The sequence below is a fragment of the Vipera ursinii genome (genome assembly GCF_947247035.1).
Source record: "Vipera ursinii genome assembly, chromosome: 7".
Classification (NCBI taxonomy): domain Eukaryota; kingdom Metazoa; phylum Chordata; class Lepidosauria; order Squamata; family Viperidae; genus Vipera; species Vipera ursinii.
In genome coordinates, this window is record NC_139521.1 from 1883095 (window position 1) to 1898525 (window position 15431).

The following is a 15431-nucleotide window of genomic DNA, read 5'->3' on the forward strand; positions in this document are numbered from 1 at the left end:
CCGGCCTCCCAAGTCAATTCTGCATAAGATGATGTCCCATTCAAAAGCCTAACAGCCCACGGAGAAAAGCTATTTTTCAGCCTGTTGGTACGGCTGGCTATATTCCTATATCTCCTACCGGATGGTAGGAGAGTAAAGAGATACCGTCCAGGGTGTGAGTCATCCCTGAGAATCTTCCTCACTCTTCCAAGGCAACGAACCCTGGCGAGGTCATCCAGTGGTGTCAGGGGACAGCCCACAATGTCTTGTGCTGTGCTCACCACCCTCTGTAATACTTTCCTGTCCGCGGCTGTCAGACCAGCATACCAAACCACAATACCATACGAGAGGATGCTGTCTATAGTAGACCGGTAAAAGAGGGTCATTAGCTGTTGTTCTACCCTGTTGTTCCGCAAGACCCTAAGAAAGTGAAGCCTCTGTTGGGTCTTTCTGGCCACCTGAGTTGTGTTAACTTTCCAGGTCCTTCACAGAGGTAGACTCCCAGAAATTTAAAGGAGGAAACTCTCTCTACACAGTCCTCCCCAATGTAAAGTGGGGCAGGTTATAGTTGCTAAGATAGTCCTATATAATTCCATTCAAGCCTTCCTCATTAAGCTTTGTGACAACGATCTAGAAATAACGAGGGGAAATGTATTAATTTTGGCAAGAGATTTGAACATGTCTAAAAATAAGTGTTCCAACCTTTAACATCCAGAGGCTGTTTTGTTTTTGATTATGGTTGTTTTGCTTTTAAAGAAACTTAAAGGTTGTGGTACTTCAGAGTACATAAATATTGATATTGAAAGAAAGTCGCTGGTTAGGTTTCCGAGGAAAATGATCTATAAAGTGCAAAATGATCAACTCAGCTGAAAAACATGATTTGTCAAAAACGTGGCCGAAGCACACAGAAATAGTAATTTTTGCAGCATGAAGTCTAATGATAGCAAATGCGTACGTGAAGATGGGGATCTATCCTTTTTCAAACAGTTGGGACACTATGCATAGAATACAGTACTGAATATGCAATAATTCACCATGCCGGTCCAATCTTTGCCCCACATTATCCAAACATCTGAACAGGCTGAGGAATTCTGGGAACTGAAGTCCACAAGGCTTGAAAAGTTGCCACGGTTGAGGACCCCTGACCGAGGCCAGAGTTATTTCTTGATTAAGGGAGCTGAAACAATAACTCGCCAAGACTTTAGTATAAATAGACTTTATTGAAGTCAGTACACTTCCGCGGTGAGGCTGAAGGTTGCGTCTACATAAGCACATTGTAACATTTCACTTCTAAAAGGAATGTCAACAATCACAACGATCATGCACGCCATGGTCGAGAATCACAATTTCAGAAGCATTTCCAACCATTTCTAAAGAAATGCTTACAACATTGTTAGAGAGAGAGAGAGAGAGAGAGAGAAACTACTTTTAATAAACTGCAAAACATTGATCAGCTTTCCCCTCCCGCCCCCCGCCCGGTATGAGTTACAGTGTGAACACACACAAAGAAAAAGAGAGGCATACATATTTAATGTATGAAATTAAAATGGAATATTTACTGGAGAAGAAATGAAAAAAAATCCCAAATAAAGGCAGAGAGAACAACCTGGAACTTTTTAAGAACTCCCCATTTATCGTGTGAAGCTGTTCTCCGAGCAAGTTCGACTCAAAGGCCGCTCAGTACTGCGAGTATTCCTTGGACTGGAGTTTGGCGATGATGCGGTCCAGCTGTCTCTTTGCTTCGCATTGTGGGAAGTTGCTCATGTCGTAATATTGGGGAGCAATTTTCACCAACCTGCCAAAGAAAGGGAAGTCCCTCACATTAAGCAAAACACCCGCACGGGACACCGGCCAAGGCCATGGATCGGTCTAGGAGTAGCAGCGTCCCACAGTAAAGGGCCACCACACAACCAAAGAGTTTTAATCCCTCCTACGTAATGCTAACACGCTGTTATTTTTGTATGCCTTCAACTGGAAAGGGGTTGGGTTTTTATAATTAGTTTTAATTTTTAATATGTATTAATTACTACGGGCATAGTTGTTTAATCACTTTTTAATTTTTGTATCCGGTTTTTTATTATGTATTGCCCTGTTCACCGCCCTGAGTCCTTCGGGAGAAGGGCGGTATACAAATTAAATTATTAAATTATTAAATTAATATTCAGGTGATAGAAGTCAGTAAAAGGGGTAATGATTCGTACAGGATACCAAAGGACAGAGTTGGAAGGGACCTTGGAGGTCTTCTAGCCCAACCCCATTCCCCCCCCCAAGCAGGAGACCCTAACCCTATATCATTCTGGACAAATGGCTACCCAATCTCTTGTAGAAAACCTCCAGTGTTTTAGCACCCACAACATCTGGAAGCAAGTTGTTCCATGGGTTAATTGTTCCCGCTGTCAGGAAATTCCTCCTTAGTGCTTTGATAAATTTTCATCCGCTACTTCTTGTCCTTCCCTCAGGTGCTACAGTTTAGATTTTATAGGTTATCAAAAGGCCTTTGCCGAAAGAAATACTCCTTTCCCTGTATTTTATTTGCCCATATTTGTATCATAATGCTGTAGGAAAACAACTTCCTATTGTAGATAGATGATAGATAGATAGATAGATAGATAGATAGATAGATAGATAGATAGATAGATATAGATAGATAGATAGATAGATAGATAGATAGATAGATAGATAGATGGATGATAGATAGATATAGATAGATAGATAGATAGATAGATAGATAGATAGATAGATAGATAGATAGATAGATATATGATAGATAGATGATAGATAGATAGATAGATAGATAGATAGATAGATAGATGATAGATAGATAGAGATAGATAGATAGATAGATAGATGATAGATAGATAGATAGAGATAGATAGAGAGATAGATAGAGAGATAGATAGATAGATGATAGAAAGATAGATAGATAGATGATAGATAGAGAGAGATAGATAGATAGATAGATAGATAGATAGATAGATAGATAGATAGATGATAGAGATAGATAGATAGATGATAGATAGATAGATGATAGATAGATAGATAGATGATAGATAGATAGAGAGATAGATAGATAGATAAATAGATAGATGATAGATAGATAGATAGAGAGAGAGAGACATAGATAGATAGATAGAGAGAGAGATAGATAGATAAGATAGATAGATAGATGATAGATAGATAGAGAGAGAGATAGAGATAGATAGATGATAGATAGATATAGATAGATAGATAGATAGATAGATAGATAGATAGATAGATAGATAGATAGATAGATAGATAGATAGATAGATAGAGATTAGATTAGATTAGATTAGATTAGATAGATTAGATGGACAGACGGACGGATGGGCAGACAGACAGGCAGACCAGAAAGAGATGGAAGTCAGGTGTGTGTGTGTGTCGGTGTGTGTGTGTGTGTGTGTGTGTGTGTGTGTTAAGCAGAAGAAGAAACTAGTAAGACATTTCCCAGAGTTTGCAAGAATATTTTTATAAGACACCAAGAAACCAAGTGAATCAAGAGCAGCCAAACTTCTGGGGTTGTGTTTGGAATGTGGAGAGCCTGCTGTGGGTGCTGTCACAAGATGGCAGCCAGAGAGGAATGGGCAACAGTGGGCACATTAGCTAGAAAACTAGCGCACACCCCGTGCCCCATGTGCGCATAGAGGTATTCTTGCAGATAAAGGTGGAATTAGAAACTGGGAAAAGCAGAATAAAGGTAGAATTGGAAAATCGTGCTTTGCCACGTGCATTTCATATTTTTTTTTAAAAAAACAACAACCCTAAAGCATGTAAATAATGTAACGAAAATCAGACAAGGTAGGGAATTTGGTGGCTATCAAGGGAGACGTCCACAAAAGCTTTCAGCCATCACTATGCATGTTCCAAATAACAAAATATGGTATTATCTAAGACGACAATACAGACACTTTCATTTCTGATCCCTCATTTTAGATTTCAGCTTGATCCTTGGCTTCTTAAAATCCCGTTTTATGCCTCACAAAAGAATCCCAACCTTACTGAAAACAGTTCCCTTTTTTTTTTAAAAAAAAACAACCACCTTTGCTATTAATAACCACTGCAGTAATTTATTTTCTCTGCTTACAGAGAAGCAGCACCCACTTTCTCTTTACAGCATTCAGGCCGTATCCTTTGTCAGCGGTGGCTTTGCGCCCCCCCCCATCTGAATCGAAGGAAAAACAACTGAAATAAGTCAAATTTAACTAAAGCAAAGAGGAGGTTATTCGTGTTTTAAACAGACCGTTAGTGCTTCGAAAAAAGGAAAAGAAAAGCGGAACTTTCACCAAAATCTACGCACTTCACAGTCAAGTGGAGATTTGTTTAAAAAATTTTTAAAAATAAATAAAAATAAACTAGCTTTGAAGAAAAAAGCAGGCGGGCAGGCTTACCATTCTGGTTTGATGTCTGTACAAGTGCGAATGTAGTTCTTTGTGGTGAGAACGAATTCGTTGTAGAGTACCCATTCTGGTTTGTGATCGAGAACTGTCGAAGGGTGCAACTGAACTACCTGGTTGTCTTTGACCGTCAGGTAGTGCCCCGTCCGTTCCAAATGCGCCACCTAGGAGGACGAGGTGACGGGTCACATCTCCAGCCAAGACAAGTCGTGCTTAGGCTGAGAAGGATTTCTCAGGAAATCTTTTCAGCAGGAGTGAGAAATCAAAAGCTGAGAATGTGGTTTTTCCTCAAGCAGGACACTCTGACGCCTTGGACCGCTTTAAGCATCCCTGGGTGGGTGGGGGCTTGCATGACCCTCAACCATCCCACACAGCCCCCACCCCCAACCAGCACTTCACCTCCCAATGACCTTCACCTTATGTGGCCTCCCCATCACGAGTCCCTCGCCGATGACTCACACCTGATCCAAGACCCTCACTTGACAGGAAGGAAGGTAGCCATAGCCCTTAGACTTATATACCGCTTCACTGTGATTTACGGCCCTCTCTAAGCGGTTTGCAGAGGTGGCCTATTTGCCCCCAACAATCTGGGTCCTCATTTTACCCACCTTGGAAGGACGGAAGGCTGAGTCAACTTTGAACTGCTCAGGATCGAACTCCTGGCAGTGGGCAGAGTCAGCCTGCAATGCTGCATTCTAACAACTGGAAGGAAGGGAGGGAGGGAGGAAGGACTAGCACTTAAGACTTATATATCGCTTCACAGTGCTTTACAGCCTTCTCTAAGTGGTTTACAGAGTCTGCCTGTTGCCCGCAACAATCTAAGTCCTCCTTTTAACCGCCTCGGAAGGATGGAAGGCTGAGTCAACCTTAAGCCGTTCAGGATCGAACTGCTGGCAGTGGGCAGTTAGCCTGCAATACTGCATTCAAACCACTGGGAGGGAGGGAAGGAAGGAAGGAAGGAAGGAAGGAAGGAAGGAAGGAAGGAAGGAAGGAAGGAAGGAAGGAAGGAAGGAAAGAAGGAAGGGAGGGAGGGAGGGAGGGAGGGAGGGAGGGAGGGAGGGAAGATAGCACTAGCACTTAAGACTTATATACCGCTTCACAGTGATTTACAACCCTCTCTAAGCGGTTTGCAGAGTCAGCATATTTGCCCCCAACAATCTGGGTCCTCGTTTTACCGACTTCGGAAGGACGAGTCTAAGTGTTACCGGTAATATATCCTGCTTTGTGGAAGTGCGACTAAAATCCCTTCAAGTCGCTCAACGATCAACTCGCAGTGTGTTTAACAGCAACAAAACATTTAAGAAACAGGAAGAGACCACCTCCTCTTCCTCCATTTGGGTGGGGGGACGTACCTGCATGAAGTAACCGGTAACCAAGGCCTTTCGTATATTGATGTAATAGTCTCTGCTGGTGAAGTCTGTGCTTCTGCGTGGCAGATTGAATCTGTCCATGATTCGTGACAGCTGTTGGCGTACGTTGTCTGCAGACATGAGGGACCTGTAGTTAATGAAGTTGTCATAGCACCACTGAACCGATTCATGATCTGCAACGTTTAAAAAAGGAAAGGGGGGGAAAAAAAAGTCACGTCTCCTCTAAAACTCAGCATTTTTGACCAAATTAAAACAAGTACACAATCAGAAACCAGCCGGATGGCCAAATCAAGCCAACCAATTAAAACTGATAAAGTCTTTTCAGTTGTATGAGGTTTAAAAAAAATACACAAAGGCTACATTTGCTGCAGCACCAAGGAAATAAACCCCAAATTGTTTAATTTCTCTCTTTTTTTCCCCAAGGAAGCCAGGACAATAGGAAGCAACAAGGGAGAATCAAATCAACTGAAGGAAGCGATTATGGGTTGGTACGTAAAATTAAATCTGCCGTGTGCCTTCCGTAAAGCCAACTAAACATCAGGGGGCTCAGACCTGGGATGGATTTCCCCCACCAAAATATGTTCTTATAAGACTATCAAGAATCTACACCACCTGGCTCGCCTCGAATGACTAATTAGTATTTTAGTCTATACAAATGCAAAATCCATCCAGCAATGTGTAACTTGTCCACTTGATCAGAGTGAATTATTTATGAAACCATCCCTTTTTCCCCCCCCGTGGTAATGTGCAAATAAAACGGCCTTTTACTTTTTTAGCCGGCATTTACCCATAGCCTGGGAACGCTCTTCTCTACCGATATTCCTAAAGAGGGCATCTTCCCCATTTCCATTACAGACCATCGGTCTGGAGGGCAAGTAAGAACTCTGATCAGAGTAACAGTGGCCTTAAAAGTAAATTTTACAGAGTCAGCGCCAGAATCAAAGCTAACTGCAACCATGAAACCGGTTTAAAAGCTGCCTAAAACTGTACAACGCTGTACGAAACTAGGCGACATCCAAGTTAGGTGAAAACTACCCTGAAGGCCCGCAAGGTCAGCTCAAGGTGAAGTAATCCTGTGGGAAGCAACCTCAATTCAAACTGTGAGGCACAGCCGGGCCAAGTGGATCTACTCACTTTGTTTAAAAGCGTGGTAGACATTCAGCAACGTCAAATGATCTCCGTCTATGTGGGCGAATCGCATCTTGGCCTCGTCGGCGGCTTTCTTGGCTTCCGTGGGGCGAACAAAACACTGTGGGACTAAACAAGGTTGGTATGGGCCCAACACAAACGCCCATATCGATGAGTCACGCATTCACAGACAGAGGTACAAGGCCTAGCTAGGTCAGTTCACAGAGCATAGGGCAGGGCAGGATGGCCTCCAACTGGATTCTTGGGCTGTCTACTACCTTGATTTGGGACATCAACACCTAACCACATCTGCAAGACAAGAGGGGGTTTCAAAGCTACAGAAGGCCTGGTTATTTTGACTAGAAGTAGGCATCCAAAAATCATCATCATCATCATAATAGTCTGGCCCAGGGGTGGGCGACCTTGGCTCTTTTAGGATTGGTGGTCTCCAACTCCCAGAATTCCTGAGCCGGCCACGCTGAGGGGAAAGGGAGAGGTTTCCAAGCTGAGCCATGCCGGCTCAGGAATTCTGGGAGTTGGAAGTCCAGCAATCCTAAAAGAGCCAAGGTCGCCTACCCCTGGGCTAGCCTGAAGGCCATCAACTGGAAGGGCGGTGTGACCTTGGCACGGAACCAAATGCTGATAGCTCTGCCAGGCGCTGTGGAGACCAAACATCCTCACAGGAAAAACCCATGGTCAAGAGCAACCTGGGGGGGGGGAGGAAAGGAGGGTATTCAAGAAAATACGCCCCCCCCTAAAAACAGTTAGGCAAGCATCCCCTCTCCTAAAGGAGAATACGTGTAGCTCAGGGTTGACGTGAGGGGGGTCCTTGGCGCTCTCTGAGCCTGGCGATTTCCTTTCCAGACGTTTCATTACCAGGCTAGGTAACGTCATCAGCGCGCCGATGACGTTCCCCTAGTTTGGGTAGTGAAAGATCTGCAAGAAAACAAGCTCGGAGAGTGCCAAAGACACCTCAAGCATCCCCTCTGTTGGCAAAGGATCAAGGCATTGCATTATAGCTCCATCACCATCAGCAAGCATTGCTATCAGCACCGGTGGCCAAAAAGATGGGTGAGCAAGAGTTGATGGCACGATGGTCCAGCTCTAGGACCACAGCGGCAGAGGTGGAAAGTAAGGCTCCCAGCAGTTTTATCAGATATATATTTATCATATAGATATGAATTTTGTGGACTAAGACTAGGCTCATTCTCATTAGGCAGAGCCTTCTCTTTATATAATGCCGTTTTTATCATTCTGAAGGTCATGAACCATACTTTCATTACTTAAGAGTAGGTAAATATCCCACAAAGCCATTCGTTCGTTCAAGACTTTAAAAATCTGTTGTTGGTTTTTTTTGTTTTTTTTAAATGACTTTTATGTAGGAAAAGCTGAATCTTTTCATGAGAGATCCTGTAAAATTCCCCACTTGTTTTATACCGGTGCTTAAAAATAAAATTAAATCACCTTGGAGAGAAGAGAACAGGTTAAAAACGCTGCTCTCTTTAAATGCCTCGAAATTTTGATCTTGATCAGAACCCAAATTCAAAAAAAGTCCATTTAACTTTTCTTTTTAAATGTAATTTTTTCACAATTTTTTAGATTGGCCTCTTGGGAACACTGGAAAAAGACTGCAAAAAACGGCAGAGAGATTGAATACTGCGAACAACTGCAATATGCCAGCAGCAATATTGCAAAAGGCTTACGGCTCGTCGCACAATTTTAAAAAAATAAATAAGGTGGTGAAAGTATAAAGTGAAATGTTTCTGCAAAAAACAAGTCAACACCCAGAAACTGGAAATATAGGAAACTGTGTGGCGCTAAGGTGACCGAAAACCATTAAATACTGAAGCACAAAAATTAAGTACGTGTATAGTCATGTTTATACTGCAAATTGAATAATGAAGAGCAGTACTAATAGTGAAGCTCTTAGGGGGTGTGTTTTTTGGGGGGGGGAAATGGGATTATTTCAATTTAGACAGTTTTGCTCGGCAAATTACTGTCGCTCCTTCATCCATTAAGCTTAAGACGGTTTCAAGATTGCCATCTCAACTCTTCCCTAGACTGAAGGTCTTAATACATTGAATTACTTCTGGGAAGAGAATATTCTGAACCTGTTCTTAGATGGTTCCCATATTGTTTTGGTTCAATCTGATTATGTTTACTGGTTATTTTTTTGAGGGAGATGGGGAGTAGTAGTTGGTGGCGCTTTTTGGAAACCAGCGTAGAGACAACTATTCCTCAATTGTGTCCAAGGGGGAAAAAAATTATCCACAAGTTTCTTTTCCAGTGTATATACGCTACTACATCCTTAGCTTGAAGAACCGTAAATTCATGGTTTTTACGTATAGGTGCACAATAAACATTTTGCAGCTGTCTGAGCAGCTGGGTTGTTGTTTTTTTAAGAAAAACGTTCAGCGTACTCAACGTATACAATTAGAGGGAGTAAAACATAGCCCCTGCATTTAAGAATTCAGCTCCTCCGCGATTGCATGGAAAAGCAGGGTTCAACCTACCCCCATCTCCGCAAAGAAGCCTACAATTTGCTCAACACAATGATAATTCTGCCCTGCCCATCTGCTCTGGGTCTGAACTGTCAAATTTCGGCAATAAACATTGTAGCTAGTTTTTTTTTTAGGAAAAAAACAGGAAAGGAAAGGAAAAAAGAATATGCTGCAATAACTTGATTTCCTTGTCTCACCAAAAACCTTTACCTTTATGTTCTACCGTGAACTTGGCACATTTTGAGACCCGCAAAAAAATATCTCCTTCTAGCACTCCTTAACTGGTTAACGTTCCCGCCCGTCCCGCCCAAATATTTCTTTAATTAGTTATGAAGGCTTTAAGCACATCATTTCTTTCTTTGCTTTTTTTTTTCTTCCCTGGGATCGAACTGGGGTTGTTCAGAAGTGGCGATTCAAAGGTTTAAGCCAAGACCCAAAGAACCGCACTTTAATTCTTCACGGTCAAAAGGTTGTTAGGCTTGGATAACTGAAACGGGAACTCAACTTTCGAAGCAGGGCCTGGTGTAAAAACGTGTTTTTTTCCCCTTTTCTCTTAAATTTGCATTGTCAGGCTCTAGGAACCATCTGGATACTAGCTAGGAAAAAAAACCCATCCGTGATAACCAAAGACTGTGAATAGAATAGAAGCTGGAAGGGACCTTGGAGGTCTTCTAGTCCAGCCCCCTGCTCAAAAGCAGGAGAAACGTGTACCATCTCAGACAAGTGACTGTGGTTCAAACCCATTTCCCCCCCCCCCATCGTATTAGTTTCTACTTTTTTTAAAAAAAATAAATAGTATGCAATGAAAATATTAAGCTGATGCCTTTCCCTACAACAATTCCTTTTAAACAACGGATATTTTTCAACTCTGTGTAACCTCGTGAGGATTCTCTTCCGTCATCTTTATAATGTACTAGTAGTGGTGAATCAGGCTGTCACAATTTACAGGACCAAGAAAACAAAGCCAGTTCTGATTATTACTACGGCTCATTTTCGTAGCCAGAAATGAGCTTAAAAGAACTACAGTTTCTAATGAATGAGAAGTGTGTTTCCTATTATTATTATTATTTTTTTTGAAAATCCCTTTTAACAGGCAAGGATTTTTTTTTATTTTATTTTTTTTTCTGGACGTGAGACGAGTTAGGTCACCATTTCACACACAATGAGTTCTGTAGCTTCAACGTTGATTTCATTTACGAACTTTACTCCGTGGTGAAGCCTACTACAGAGTACGTCTGATCGGCATAAATCAAGCTTTTTAAAGACCGTCAGTCCTGTTGCAGGAATATTACAAGCTTCCCCTAATTGGAGAGCTGGTTTTTGACTGGCATCTCTGTCCTTGCTATTACCTGACAGCATGGCAGTAATAGATAGAATCTCATTAGAACAGTTGTAGTCGCAACTTGCAATAACCATTTTAGCCAGCTGCGGGTCAAGGGGAAACTCGGCCATCATGGATCCCAGTTCAGTCAAGTCTCCGTCATCGTTTAAAGCCGCTAAGTAATTCAGAAGCTCCAAGGCTCTCATCAAGGTTTCTGGAGCTGCAAAACACACACACACACACAGAGAGAAACAGACACACGCTGCTGTAAGCAATGCCATTCCCGAAGCTGCTGAAATCCAAAAACAAATTAATTCAGCCGTAAGTAGCAATTAACGGAGCTGCAGTTGGCTCTGGAGTACTGGGCAATCCCAGAGAACTGGCCGCAGACGGAGAGGGCTTAGCGAGCTGCTTCCAGCTTGTAAATGGAAATGTTTATTCCGCTGTATTTGAGGTGAATCAGTTTTCCTGGGCTAAGACAGGTTCTTTGCATTCTAATTATTGTTCAACTATTATATGAGCCACGGTGGCGCAGGGCTCAAAATGCAGCATTGCAGGCTGACTCTGCCAACTGCCGGGAGTTCGATCCCGACCGGCTCAAGGTTGACTCAGCCTTCCGTCCTTCCGAAGTCGGTAAAATGAGGACCCAGATTATTGGGGGGCAACAGGCTGACTCTGTAAATCGCTTAGAGAGGGCTATAAACCACTATGAAGCGGTATATAAGTCTAAGGGCTATTGCTATCTTTCTTTCTTTCTTTCTTTCTTTCTTTTCCTTCCTTCCCTCCTTCCTTGATGGTGCAATGGTTAGAATTTAGTATTGCAGGCTGACTTTGCCCACAGTCTGGAGTTCGATCCTAAGGGCTCAAGATTGACTCAGCCTTCCATTCTTCCCAGGTCGATAAAATGAGGACCCAGATTCTTGGGGGGCAACAGGCCGATTCTACAAACCGCTTAGAGGGGGCTGTAAAGCCCTGAAAAGCAGTATGTATGTATGTATGTATGTATGTTTATTTATTTTGTTTGTTTGTTTGTTTGTTTTATATACTGCCCTATTCCCGAAGGACTCAGGGCGGTTTACAGGGCAAGATTTAAAAGACAATATAAATATATAAGTCTAAGGCTATTGTTCTCCTCCTCCTCTTCTTCCTCCTCTCCTCTCCTGCCTCCTGTGATTGGTCTATCCAATTAACAGAAAACTATATCCAAACACTTGGAAAAGACACCTTCATTTTAATTTTTTTCCCCCTCTAAGCATATTTCCACCCATAGTATACAGTAAGTCTGTTGTATGCCTAGGGATTTATTCAACGTGTTTGAAATTTACTGCCAAAAAAGCCCCGTAGTTTTATAACTCTGACCTTCACCGAGATGTTAGAAGCACAACGGGAGCAGAGCATATCAAGAAGTATGAGATAAACCTGGTTTTCCCCAATATATAATAGAGGCTTCTAGGGACCGAGTCTTTCTTCCCCGCTATGGGACCCTCCAGATGCATTCTGACAATCGACCAAGAATTCCCCAAATTTCCAGCCAGAAGCCATGAGGCTGGGAAAGGCTGCCAGACGAAATGTAAAATATTGTATGCGTAAGGTTGAATGCCTTCAATTGCCTTTTCACAGACTAGAGTAATGAGAAAGAGGACTTTTTATCAATACAACGTAGTGTATGAAAACTGGTCCTTTTTGGATCAAACCTTTTCCTGCCGTTTCAAACTCCAGGAACAAAAATTAAATCCACATCTAAAAAGCAAACCAAACGATTTGCAGAACAAGTCTTATGACACGTATTGGTTGATGACCCAATAAAGTTATTTCATATCAAATATATTGCTATTATTCTTATGGCGACTGCTCGATATATTTAACATACTTTGCTGCCAAAGAGCTCTCCAGTCACTACAAAGTGTATCGCAGATACTTTTTTGAATAATAAAGCGTACCTTGTCTTTGTTACACTACAATGAATTCGGTACGTTCGCTTTCAGACAACCCATGATACGAAAAAGGAAAAGGTTATTATCTTGCTGCTGAACATTATGTCCACAACTTTAGGAATTTTTTAAAAATATACCTGGCGGGTCCATAAAATCGAAGTGAACTAAATCGTCTATACCAAGTTTCTTCAGCTGTAAAACCACAGAACCCAAGTTCGACCTCAGAATCTCAGGATAGGTGTTGTCCTGAAAAAAAAAATTATTTATTTATTTATTTATTTTAATTCCATTTATATCCCGCCCTTCTCCGAAGACTCAGGGCGGCTTACAAGCTTAGCAGTAGCCTTCATTCTATGTATATGCCTGCTTATTAGGGCTTTCACACACACATCCAAGCGGCATTATTACAAAGTCAGCTTAATTGCCCCCAACAATCTGGGTCCTCATTTTACCTACCTCGGAAGGATGGAAGGCTGAGTCAACCTTGAGCCTGGTGGGACTCGAACCTGCACTAATTGCAGGCAGCTGGGGTTACTTAAGGAGGCATCAGCCCACTGCTCCACCAAGGCTCTATATTTATATTTCTTCTATATTTTAGAAGAACTTAATTCTGTTTCTTTCCTTTTCTGATTAAAAAGCACAGGGCTAATAGAAAGCAGCTAAGCCAAATGGAATTTTAAAAGCCCGTTTCCTGTTTAATGGTAGCTATTTACTGAAAACTGCTACCTCGCTTGACAACAGGGGCAGCCATTTTAATGCAGATGTATTTATATCTACAATTGTTAAAGAGTCAGGAAATTTTGAACTGAGAATGAAAGCAAACGAGCACAATAGTAATCATTTTTTTTAAAAAAAAAGGGGGGGTGGAGGAGGAGGGAGGTGGAAGCAAATAAATCTTTCTGATACCAGAGAAGCAAACATGGTGCATGAATAAGAATATTACAAACCAGAAAAATAAACCGCTCGCTCATTGACTGGGTCACGTTGTTTCCTAGCCCAGAAGATACAAGCATTCTGGGCTTGTGATAAGAATATATTTCCACAGATCCAAATTCCGTGCAACCATCGCTTCCGATCGAAAGCTAATCAGCTGCAACTTTATACTGACCTGCATCTCGGTTTTGTAAGCCTTTTCTGTGTATAGCCGGAAACATTTGCCGGGCCGAGTACGGCCAGCACGGCCAGCCCTCTGTTGAGCTGAAGCTTTGCTAATCGCGGTAACCAACAGAGACTCCACCCTGATTCGCGGATTGTAGACCTATTGAGTAGAAGAGGCAATTTTTAAATAAAATAAAATAAAATGTTCACATGGTATTAATGGATGGAAACTAACCAAGGAGAAAAGCAAGCAAACTCTCTAACACTCTCTCTCTCTCTCTCTCTCTCTCTCTCTCTCTCTCTCTCTCTCTCTCTCTCTCTCTCTCTCTCTCTGTGTGTGTGTAAAAGAACTTTATTTACCTTTTGTTTCGCAAAGCCAGGATCAATGACGAACACAACACCATCTATTGTCAATGATGTCTCAGCAATATTAGTTGATACAACCACCTGTCGAAAGAAGACACGAGGTTTTTCGGCTGCCCGCATTGCACAGAAACGTTAAAACGTTGGGTGGCACATAAAAATGACTTATGGAAGTCAGGTGAAACTTCCAGGTGTCCCATCAGACCAGGCAGAAAAACGGCGGAGTAACCGAAGAGCAGATTGAAGGGAAAAGTTGCAATGCGCAGTTGTCTCGTACTGGCTGGGTACTCCTACGCTGACCGTACCACAATCGTGCCCGTTTCAAAATATTTGAAACATTTCTACTTAGAATTCAGGACTCTGTGAAATGCAGGACTGTTACTTAGGTGAAATAATCACGTGGAAACGTACTGAAAAGAAGCGTAATTTAATTACGGCTAGTCCTGGACTTACGACCCATAAAGAGCCCAAGCTTTTTGTTGCTAAGTAAGACATTTATTAAGTGAGTTTCGCCCCATTGCTTCCCCTTTCCTCTTTCTTAGGCCAGCTGCACATCAGAAGTATTTTTTTCCAATAAAATAAATGTTTTATTAATTTTCTACTTTCACAATCAAGTGCCCACTAGACAACGTGATGACTGAGTCCATTCGTGATTCCGTGGTACGTGTGAGCTTCTTCAGACTAAGTCCTATATTACACCCACCAGTACATCCCCTTTCCTTCTGGTAGTAACCATTTTTTTCCACACTAAGCAAATACAATTCTTACTGTTCTAAGTATACAACTGCATGTCAACATTTGTTACATTTTTCTAATAGTGTCAATAATATCAGTGTAGGATATCTTTTCCAACCAAAGCGTATCTTAATTGCATTTGCACTCCGTTTCCATTTATTTAGTCCATATCCTAATTTTGCTTCCCCCCCCCCCATTTTAATTTCCCATCCATGTTCAAAATATCCCCATCATTTATAATTTCGGAACAAGTTATATTTGGGTAACCAAAAAGCTTCCCTTATTCAAAGTTCTTAGCATATTCCTATTTCCCTTTTCATGCCAAGATGTGATATTCTAATTACAAATCCTATCTATCTAGTTACAATAATACAAGTAGAAGTATTTTTAAGGTTGTCTCGTGAGACCTGCATTTCAATAAACAACTGTGAAATTGCAGGTCAGGTGTGGCTGACGGGGAAAAAAAAACCTCTTCTCTGTTAACTTGCTTCCCAACTTACAATGTAAATACTTTGGGCTTTGCTTGGAAGACACGTGGGCTCCTGATGCCACGTAACTGGTATGGAATGAAATTATTCACCCCTCCTAAA

General features: G+C 41.8%; 1 protein-coding gene across 1 annotated transcript in view; it reads right to left on the bottom strand.

The window, feature by feature from the left end:
* Positions 1 to 1179: 1179 nt before the first annotated feature.
* The window catches only part of DHX15 (DEAH-box helicase 15), a 35878-nt gene continuing 21626 nt past the window's right edge, over positions 1180 to 15431 (bottom strand). The window contains exons 7-14 of the mRNA XM_083367636.1: positions 14104 to 14190; positions 13754 to 13903; positions 12783 to 12891; positions 10740 to 10931; positions 6896 to 7018; positions 5744 to 5934; positions 4386 to 4555; positions 1180 to 1774 (exon numbers count right to left, since the gene is read on the bottom strand). Of these exons, the coding sequence (XP_083223762.1) occupies positions 1657 to 1774; positions 4386 to 4555; positions 5744 to 5934; positions 6896 to 7018; positions 10740 to 10931; positions 12783 to 12891; positions 13754 to 13903; positions 14104 to 14190 (1140 nt within the window). The 3' untranslated portion in view covers positions 1180 to 1656. The remainder of the gene's footprint in view (positions 1775 to 4385; positions 4556 to 5743; positions 5935 to 6895; positions 7019 to 10739; positions 10932 to 12782; positions 12892 to 13753; positions 13904 to 14103; positions 14191 to 15431) is intronic.